This window comes from Arachis duranensis, chromosome 10 (assembly GCF_000817695.3).
Source record: "Arachis duranensis cultivar V14167 chromosome 10, aradu.V14167.gnm2.J7QH, whole genome shotgun sequence".
Classification (NCBI taxonomy): domain Eukaryota; kingdom Viridiplantae; phylum Streptophyta; class Magnoliopsida; order Fabales; family Fabaceae; genus Arachis; species Arachis duranensis.
The window spans coordinates 5,097,120-5,108,014 of NC_029781.3; the positions used below are offsets into that span (position 1 = coordinate 5,097,120).

Here is a 10,895-nt window from a genome sequence, read left to right on the forward strand (position 1 = left end):
CTATACAATGTAGTTATTTTAACATAAAAATAAATTTTAATTTTAGTATACATGCCGTTATTTAATCAAATTTATGTGTATAAATAATTTTTTAAATAATGTTTTATATTGTTTTATTAATGTAGTAATATACTAATATACATGATTAATTCTCTGTATAAAATATTTTTATATTGACAATTGTAGGAAAAAATATAAAAATTAAATCAATAAAAATATTAGATTATCTTTCCTTACCTTGATTTTTAAGTTTTACCTTTTTATTTAGCAGATGATGATTTTTAGATTCATTATTTGGTTATATAAGTTAATAAGTTAATTACCTACTACTATATACATAAATATACAACGATTGACATTTTTTCACAAAATCTTTATTTACAGATCAAAGGACGATTTTATGATAATTAATACTAATATCCTTAGCACACATATGTCTACATAATTGAGAGTCAGTGAACATGTATGATCTCTTATTTGATCTAAATCATCTCTAGCTTGTTAACAGTTTAACTAATGATTTCTCTATTGTTCTATTAATTAGCACATCTTAAAAACAAACTATTTCTAATAAGAAACAAGTTTAATTTTTTTGGTGATTAAACAAGTTTAATTTGATATGCTTGAAATGATTGTATTATATATTTTTTTTCCTTTTATTAAATTGACATTTAGATATTTTATTTGTGTTGATGAAGTCGAACTTGCTAGGTATATTTCTAAAGTACTTGCAAAAGGTTTTCGATGTCAAAAATTAGTAAATATTTAAGAGATATAATAATCACATAAATATAAAATATTAGAGAATAATTTATAAGATATACAAAATTAATAGTAATAATTAACACTTCATTTTATTATTTTACAAACTTTTTCATTTAAAAGATCTAAATTTATATAAAAATATTAGATATTATAAAATTTATAAAACTTGTCATATGACCTCTCTTATTTAGATGTAAAAAATGCTTACTTTTTATAGATATAAGATTAAAAATGACATTAATATTATAATTATTTAGTTATTAAATCAATAATAATAGTAATTAACTTCATCAATTATAAATTTTAAATACGAAATAATTAAAGTCAAATTATAATCATCTTGAATAATAGATGAAGAGGCCATCTTTCCTTTCCAATTTATCCTGTGTCCATATGTTTTTCTTTGGTTTAATTAGTGTGTTGGTTTCTGTATTTGTACTAAATTTTTAATTAAATTTTTATATTTTTTTAATTTTATAATTAAGTTATTCTTAATCTTTTTTATATGAAAAAGATCTAACTATAAAATTAAAATAATATAAAAATTTAATTAAAAAAATATATAAACTAAATTATAAAAATTAATATAGTAAATAAATCTTTTTCTTTTAGTACAAGCTTAAAAATAATTAAAAAAGTTCCAAGTGTACCAAAAAGTAATTGTTAGATGCGTGCCAACCACGTGCAGAAAGTGTTGAGACTTGAGAGCAATGGGGCGATTGGGCGGTGCCCGTCTGGTAGCGCTTGATGAATTGACAAAATTACCCTCTTCATGCGCTCTGATTGGCTAAGAAGTAAGAACCCCTTCCTTCGTCTTAAAAGATATATATTTGGTGCGAGAGTGACGTGGCAAGTTGTGCGCTGCCGGCTGTGGGTGCGTCACTGCTTACTACTCTCTCCTCTTTCCTCCCAAAGCCTAACAAACTACTCCTCTTCACGTTTTCCAGCACGCGAGCGGTTCTCTCTTGACTCTTCACTTCTTCTTCCTCCTCCAGCGTAGCTCCACCTCTCGCTCGTTTTTCACCAGATCGTGGTGATGTTTATGCTCAACTTTTCTCATCGCCGCGATCTCTACGTAAGCTATTATTCTTCTTGCCTAACATGCATTGATTCTCGCTAGGTTTTGATTATTTTATTCTTTATCCGCTGGTTGCACTTCGTTTCTGTTTTTATTCATATGAATTCTATGCGGTTTTGCTTTTTTCAATCAACATTTTATGTGAAGCCGCTCATCGAATCGGTAATCTGACTTTAGGTGCCGTTGTTTTGTAGTGATTTGATCTCTCGCTCGCTCTTCCTCGTTTTTCAGATTTTAATTTTCGCTCCTTGAAGGTGATCCAGCTTGATGATGTTATTTTGTAATAATTTTGCCTGCGTGTGTGTCGTGGTGGCATGATTGTCTTTTTCGGCGATATAAATTGTGTTTGTTGAGTTGTTGCTTGAAGTACTGAATTTGAGGTGCTTAGGTTAATGAACACGGTTGGAATAATAAGCAGATGCCGAATCAAATTCGGTAGTTACTTGTTAGAGTGCATGGCTTCGTGAATTTGGTTGGCTTCTGAGCTTTATTCATATGGATTGTGGATTATTTAATTGAATCAGTAGATTTTCATCATGAGCAAAGTCACACAACCCTAAGAGCAGCTGTTCTTTGGTGTATGCATTGCTATTACGAGTTGTAGTCTTTAAGTTTGAATTAATTGATCATTTTGTTAAGTGGTTTTTCAATAATGATATAGAGCATAAGTAAAGTGCAATATCATAACAGTGCAATAGTGCAATTATATAGTTGAGCCATACTCTTGACTCTTGATTATATGCTACTGCTAGTTTAGTTGGTTAAAATCTTAAAATTTATATTCATGTATCCATTTAGTGCATTTTGAGAATTGTTAGGGGAGAGAGGAAAGAAAGAAAAGAGGACCGAGGTTTGAATCACTTATACCTCTAGTACTTCAAACTTTTATTTGATCTTTACTTGTCTAAAAATAGGATCTTCGTCAAACTGCTTACAGCTGTTACTGTCAATCACATTAAAGACTTTATTGCATAGTGGGAAATCTTGATATGTATGGGAAGAAACTTATTCCATTTCTTTATAAATAATCCTTCCACATCCTCAAAATTATGATTTATTGTCTGTAGGGGAAAAAATGAAGGGTGAAAAGGAATCATATTTCCACTCTATTGCATATACGTGTTGGATTTTTTTGGCAAGTATCACCCTTAACGTGCGATAGGATCAATATCCTGTCCTATGGTGCCTTAACTAGGTGCAATGTTACCTTTTATGCCGAATGTGAATATCAAAACTTTAAACAAATTTAGTTGAACCCTTGCTATGAAATATAGCTTCCGTCTAGTGCTTAAGTGATTGCTTTCTGATTCCGATTTTCTTAAGGCTCTGATCTAACTGTAATAGTTCTTTTTATTGCAAAAGAGAAAGTACATTCTAGGGTCTGATTTTTTCTATGCTCATCTACTAGCTCGTGCATCTTTTCATATCTATAATTTTAATATTTAGTTATATTATAATCATTGATAAGAAATTATGATCCCCCTTCTTTTTATTCTACTGCAGAAAAGATTCATTATGAGTTGCATTGTTGTCTTCAGGTTGGCTGGCTGTATGATCACAACAATGGTGAGGATCTTACCTTCACATGTCAGTGGTTTCGTCTATTAATGGTATGACAGTTCTAAACTTTATATAGCAAGAAAGACTGCGTGATCACAACATGGTGAGGATCTTACCTTCACATGCCAGCAGTTTTGTCTATTAATGGCATGACAGTTTCTAAAACTTTATCTATATAGCAAGAAAGGAAGGTTGATGAACCACCATTTGTGATAAGCTCTTGACCAGTTAAACTAAATTGAATTATCTATGTATCAAGAATTAACAAATAGATTATTTGTGGTTTCCAGTCTTAAATGGCTGAAGCTTATAATTGGTAAATTAAATGGATATAAAATGCATATTTTCAGGGTTTTAGATATATTATATTTCATATATACAATTGCATTTGGCGGAAGCATCATTAAAGCTTAAGGGTATGATCGGGAAGGAGTGCCTTAGAGAGATTTGGGATAGCCCCTATCGTAGATAAGATGGTGGAATATCATCTTAGGTAGTTCAGACACATGTAGCAAGAAGACTTGTAGAGGCCTGGTAAGGAAATCAGATCAAATGTATATTCATGGAGTCTTGGAGAATAGGTCTTTGTTTAACCATAAGGTAACTTTATGACCTGGAGGTCAGAGGTTCAAATCTTGGAAATATCCTCTATTTGTGAGAATAAGGCTATCTACATTTTCCCTTTTCAGACTATATGAAGTGGAAGTCTCGTGCACTTGGCTGCCATCTTTCAGTTTGGGATTAAAAGTAAATATGCTTCCAAATGTTGGGTAGATTGCCTGTGTCTCTGGCTATGTAAATTTGTGGTCCAGGGTCAAGATGTAGTTTTCTATCAATGCAACTAAATCCATTTAGAGTATTTAGAGTGATAGGCTTCTCTAATGAAGCTTGTTAGTGTTGGGCAAGAGAATCTGTTCATGCATAGCCTAGCATAGTTTCTTGACCGTTGGCAAAGTCTTTGTGGAGTTGACAATGATTGGGCAGCAAGACTTTCTAGGTACACTGAACTGTTCAATCATGCTCACACTCCAAATTATGTGATGCATCTGTAGACTTGCACAATTCTTTTGCATTTCGTATGTCCTTATAATTTTTGTTGGATAAATTTCACTATTTGAGGAAATCATTACGTTTGATGGCGAGGCACATTCTCATTCTTGCATTTTTGGCTTTCTCAAAATAGCAAATCTTTATCCTCTCCAAAGTAACAAATGTCATGAAGTGGATGGAGTAGTATTACTATATGTGGAAAATAGCATATAAATATATATATTTACCTTTCTCAAAACAGAAAATCTTTGCCCTCTACATGTATTTTCTTTTAATTACATTATCTTCTTTTTTTTCTTTCTTTTTCCTTTTGTGCATATTTTATTCTGTCTGATCCTCGAACCGGTACCTATACAACTTAATATTGTACTTTTCCACTTAAGTGTATAAATAAATGTAGTCTTTATGAGAAAGGTGTTTGTAGGATTTGTATCTTGATATACATGCTTTTGGTTGCCTTATTCTATATATATCCTCAGATCAGCTGTTTATAATTACAATTTTCGCTACAACATTGTCCTTTATAAACATAATAGTGGAGATGGTAGGCAGGAAGTATTGAGGAAAAACAAACTGGTTTTTGAAAACTGTGCTTTATTTAAAGGAAAAACCTGCTGTGTATTGATCAAGTTTCAATGTTTTCCCTGCTCACATTAGCATAACATATAAAGTTCGCTTTATATTGCCTGTCCCCTGTTCACAAGTCCCCAATCTTGAATTTTTCATAAAGTTAGAATTCCATTTACTCTTGGACTTCTGCTTTTTCCTAAATTCTAATGAGGACTTGAAGTTAACTATCCTTTTTCGGTCCCATTGATTAATATCATTTTAAAATGTGTAATCTTAATAGCTTAATGCTGTGAGGGATACTTTCTGTGTTTACTTCCAAAGCTCATACTGTTCTACAATCATCAGGAGGCATAGGAATAATGTGAATATTTGTGTCTACTGTTGAGAGTTTGGCACTGACAAATCAATAATTTGTTTCTGCTCCGTGCGTGAAATGTCAATTGAGGTAATACAAGTAATTATATTAGGAGTTTTTGTAATTGAGGGTTATCGGTTGACAATCTCGGTTGGCGTAACAGGTACGCACAAAATTGTGGGTTGCTCATATTATAAGTTCCTTTTTGGGAATTCTTCTTACATGGTGCCTTATCTTGAGTGTTCCTGCTTGAAGTTTGCTTTTTTGTGGAATAGAGCTTTATAGCTTATCCAGGGTTGATGCATATCATCTTTCCATATTGCTTCTTGCACTCCTGATTCATCTGCAAGAAGAAGTTTTAGGTTATTGATGGCAATTGCATTCAATTTGTGTTGCGAATAATTCATAAACCATGTGGATCCAGTAATTTGTCTTGCCACTTCTCTTCTTAGTTCCGATATGGTTGTATTTAGCCCTTGATTTGATACTCTTGATTCTAAGTGCTAAACCTTTTGAAAAACTTTGATGGAGAACCTCATATGTTGCATGCCTGTGATGCTAAGTGATAAACCTTTAGAAGACATTTCTAATTTTCTGTCTTGTTATAATTTATACTCACTCTGGTGGGAGTTTCCGCACTTGACATGTAGCTATAACATTAGAAGTCAAATAAATTAGGAAGTCTGCAAAACTTTACACAGAAGCTCATATGATGCATGCTTGTAGAATGCCAAATATTTTCTGACTTAAGGTTAAGAAAATTCATTGTGTGCCATGATCCACTGTGTGCATGCACAGTTGTCACCCTTCCCCCACGGTCACAAAAAAAAAAAGGAGTAAAAATAAAATAAAAAATAAAAAGAAAGAAAGAATAACAGAGAAAGATTATGATTATCTTTGTTGCTATCATGATAGTAGTGATTCACCATATGGCTAGTTTGCTTTGCCTCCTGTAATGCAAATGTTCTGGATGAATGTCAGAAATGACAGCTTCTCTGCGACCCACAGCATCATGTGTGGATTGGTGAATTGTTTTTCATCCCTTATTTCTACTTTAGAATCTGCAGCAGAGTAGGTATGTAGTTGTGGCAACTGTTCCTTCTCTTTTTGTAACATCAGTTATCTTGCATCTATATGAGAAATTGTTGATACTCTTCGGTCATGTGTTTTATGCTTGCCCCAGCAAAGGTATATACCTTGCTTTTAAAAGGTGCCTAAAATCTATTTAAATTTGTTTAGAATCAATGGTAAAAAGTCTTCGATAAAAAATGTGAATATATGTTTTTATGTGCTTCTGTCTGAGAGATTTTCCTACTATCTTTTAGACAACTGTGCTGAGTTGATGTTTGTAGTTGAGTCCTTTATTTCTTCAGGAATTCTATTTTTGCATTATGTAATGGGGTTGGTTTATACAAGATTATTGTGTTTGATTCAGGATATTGGCTCCCTCTTTGTAGTTACCAGTACTGCTAAAAATTTGTTCTGAAAAGACATGATTCATACTTATTACTTGATGCGAAAACAAAAACAACTATGGCCTACATAGTTTCTGTTAATGTTTTATATTGCTGATTGAAGGTATAGGCACAGGTGGTGGTGTTTGGAATTCCATTCCATTGATTTTAACAAATGTAGAAATTATATAAAACATTACCAGGCACAGTGGTTGATATCTTTATTGCATAAAATTTACATAGGTAGTCATTGTCTGATCCTTGAAGGCAATGCAAGCTTCTAGATAGATAATTGCATACCAATGTGCTTTGTATTGTTGCATCAAATAAATGTGATTGTTGAAGTACAAGATCTCACTGATAAAAGCTTCATTATAAGTAGTACAAGTTGTTGACAGCAGCTCAGAAATGGTAATCATCCACGATTCTTGAACAGTTTTTGTTATTGCAGCTGCAGTCTGATGCAGAAATTTGGTTTCTAATTTTAACGAAATTATAAAGTAAATGTATAGAAAAGAACTGTGTTATTATTGGTGTGAGGAAATACCCCAGTTTCATTGCTTTGGCAGGTGGTTCAGTGTATTGAGTCTCTGGCTGGCTTAGTTGGAGACTGATAGGTGCAAGTAAGTCATATCCATTTCCGATAGTGTATGGAGGATTGGATGCTGCATTTTCTCCATTTGTACTCCTTGCTTCATAAACCTGACATGAAAATCTTCTTTTTAGGTTTAGCTATAGTGAAGCTGAAGGCGTTAACTTAAAGATAAATAGTACGCCTAAGAAATGCCTGGAATCTGTTTTGGATGAACAACAGATTCATAAATTATGAACGTGTTAATGGAAGTTTGTCATATTTGGGAAAGCCTAAGTCAAGGCATGTAAAGAGAAAAAATCGGAAATATCTGAAACCTTTTGGTGTAGTTCTTTAATCTCATCTGTGAAAATTTGATCCTACAGGGAAATAATGATGTAAGGTCTTGAACATGCAGTCAAAAAAGGTGAAATTTTAAACTAATTGAAGAGATATTATTTGCACCAACTCATGATACCTTTTTCATGCGAACACCCTTTAAACTCATCTCCAGTTGATTTTCAAGATTTTGTAGTTCTTGAACGCCCAGTCCAGAAAGCTCTTCGCCCATCAGTTTCCTGCTTTTACGAAGAAATATATGAAATGCCTTATCTTGTTTTTGGAAAATTTCATAAGGTTTGGACTCTTGCTAGCTAGAGTTATTGAATTTACTAAGTTTTTGGATTAGCAGTACACATTTCAATATAGTGGTTTTGTTGACAAAGTTTCATAAGATTTTATCTGTTGTGATCGTGCTATTGATTAACATTTTGTTCAAAAGAGTGTTAGAATCTCATCATAGCTAAGAAACAATGTGGAATATTATACTACTTAGTTATTATCAATATGATATTCTTTCAAAATTGCTTCTAATTTATTGTATTTTCCTTAGGGACTAATTGAACCTCCTCCAAATTATTGATTTGTGTGGTTGCTGAGGTATTTGACTTACTAATTAAAAGACTACTAGGGATACTTTCTAATAGGTGCAAAGTTTATGCATGGGGATGCATGGGAGGGAGTAGCGGATAGGAAGCAAGGATGGATATTGTTTTTAATTTTTGTTGAGGTTTAGGAAGGGGTGGGGAAAGGCCGATGATATCAGTAATTGTGTCAATGTTCTAGTGAAGTTTTTATTTGCGGGAGAATGTGGTATAACCTAGATTTTTTCTTGCTTTAAGTGTTATCTATATTATTTAACTGTTTGTTACCTGTGGCATTCTTGCAAGTGCTGCAGTTGTTGCCTCAAGCTTGCAGCTTCTCTCTGCCAAAACTAGCAAGTAGAAATACAGATGTCAAACGTATATTGTACTATTATTACAAAAATGGAATATTTTGAATGCGAGAATTGTTAGGTAGTAAATGTGAGGACTAAAATATGGAGAAGTAACAAAAAGGAGTGCTCTTCAGGCAAAACTAATCTAAGCCTGGGTTGCATGTTGGTCTCTTTTTAGTAGAAATGCAATCTATGGTTTGCTTACTTTGTAATGTAAGTGAATTCTAACTTCCCAAGTATTGGTGTTCACCTTGTAGGAGATTCATTATTGGCTCAATCAGAGTAAAATCTATGATCTACGCTTCTTATGTGTTTTGTCAAGTGGATTCTCTGAACTTGTAACCCCAACCGAGATGTTCTTGTATGGTTATAAGTCTAACACCTCATGGTTAGGCATACAATAAAAGTGAATATTATCAGCTTAATACACTTGCTTGTTTATCGATTCCACCAACTTAATTGTGTGCCTATATAAGGAGTCAAAATGTGTCCATTCATGGATTTCTCATGTAATATATCAAGTCAGTTAACTATGTATTACAATTCAGAAAGTATGTAATTTTCTATGGTAATTACATAAAAACCTACGTGCAGTAATGGTGGTTGGATGCCTAACAGGAGGATCTCAAAAGTTGTGTTGTGTTTCTTGACCAATCAAAAGAGAACCTGCATTTTCCTTATTGCTGTCATGAGCCATGCTATGAGTACACTATCTGTGTGCGGAGGCTGAGGTTTTGACAGGACTTCGTGTGTGAGGGTTTGTAATACTCACTATATAACCGGGGAGGGCTATTTGTTTGCAAATACAGTAATGCTTGATTTGTGCAGCTAATCATATCTGTTGAGAGGTTCATGCAGGTGGATAAGATAATCCTTGGCATACTAAAGCTCAGACTGAGCATATGCATGTGAGGTGCTACTATCAAATGGCACTAGTATTTAGCTTTATCAAGATAGCAGTGTCATATCAGGTATAGCCGTTTAGGGTCTCTGAAACACTTCCATATGTGGGCATGAGACATGATAATGACTGTCATTCTATTGGGGGACATCAAGGCGATGAATCCATGGTATAACTTAAATGCATGCTGTACTACCTAAGTCATATTTCTACGGTTTAATGTTACCCCCTGCCAATTTGTCATAAAGCTTGTGAGGTTTAGGGTTAAGGAGAGTTTTGCCAAAGGTGGTGGTATGTGGGCATTATTAGTCTCTTTGGTAGCTTTTTGTATCTTCTCCTGCAAAATAACAGTGATATTGCTGTTCGCAAAGTACCTAGGATTTGAGCAAGAATATGTGTGCCAAGAAGTAAACAACTGATATTATTATTTAGTTCAGCTGGTAATTCCTTTTCTTTTCTTTTGTTAAAACAACTCCTTTTCTTTAGCCTCTTCTTTTCCTTCCAATATATGGAATGCGTCTTGAGTTGCCTATTATGTGAAACTTGGAAAGTATTTCAAGTCTAACATATCTAATAAGGAAACAAAGAAGGAAATTAAGTATAGTGAGGAGCAAAAGTTTGAACTGCTGAATGCTACTGGAAGAGAGGTGCGTGTGCCATTACCTTGACTTCCGAAGCTGGATTCATCAGCTGATTATGTTCTTCCTTAAGCTTGTTGTAGCGTTCAATAATTGATTTCATGCTGTCATACACGTGAAGTTCAGTACAAGAGCATATTTGCAACTTTTAAGTGAAAAGGAGAATTTTCAGCAAATATAATCCACACTGAAACAGCAAAGATTATAGTGCAAAATGAACAAAAAGATCACTTATTCACTCGTATAATTGTGTTGACAGTAGTAGTAATTTCACACGCAGTTCTTGTGTTTGTCATACCACTAATGAAGGGAATTGAACAGACATATGACGGTGCCTGTTTAGATATCCATTGTACGGTGAGTTGGTAATGTATTCTTCCTGAACATGACACCCTAATCTAGGCGGAGCAAAATAATTTATATGCTACTGATTCAGTCTAACAAGACTTGGAAGTTCATTGTATTCAAGAATTAATTTACTGGCTTATTATGGGATGCATATATAACATTTAGGATGCCTGATGAATTATTCATGATTTTTCAAGGGATTATTCTATCATAATTTCCTGTTTGCTTTACGGTATTTTTCTCTCTTAAAATTTTGTGAAAGTTGCTAGAAAAGTGATAGCAAAACGATTTTGTTTCTTCTTTGTATTATATTTTTCAAAAACCTATCT

The 10,895-nt window shown here is 33.3% G+C and overlaps 1 protein-coding gene and 1 long non-coding RNA gene across 3 annotated transcripts in view; one reads left to right on the forward strand and one right to left on the reverse strand.

Annotated features, from left to right (window-relative positions):
• LOC110277011 (uncharacterized) overlaps positions 1–4,551 on the forward strand; it is a 6,301-nt gene extending 1,750 nt beyond the window's left edge. For both annotated transcript variants that reach the window (XR_008004630.1, XR_008004631.1), the window contains exons 3-8: positions 1,454–1,559; positions 1,713–1,840; positions 2,038–2,097; positions 3,382–3,453; positions 3,754–4,003; positions 4,093–4,551. This is a non-coding gene — a long non-coding RNA (uncharacterized LOC110277011). The remainder of the gene's footprint in view (positions 1–1,453; positions 1,560–1,712; positions 1,841–2,037; positions 2,098–3,381; positions 3,454–3,753; positions 4,004–4,092) is intronic.
• Positions 4,552–7,234: 2,683 nt separating this feature from the next.
• LOC107468426 (MADS-box transcription factor 23) overlaps positions 7,235–10,895 on the reverse strand; it is a 9,685-nt gene continuing 6,024 nt past the window's right edge. Inside the window, exons 3-7 of the mRNA XM_021134182.2 lie at positions 10,244–10,322; positions 8,615–8,676; positions 7,882–7,981; positions 7,742–7,783; positions 7,235–7,534 (exon numbers count right to left, since the gene is read on the reverse strand). Coding sequence (XP_020989841.2) covers positions 7,235–7,534; positions 7,742–7,783; positions 7,882–7,981; positions 8,615–8,676; positions 10,244–10,322 — 583 coding nt within the window. The remainder of the gene's footprint in view (positions 7,535–7,741; positions 7,784–7,881; positions 7,982–8,614; positions 8,677–10,243; positions 10,323–10,895) is intronic.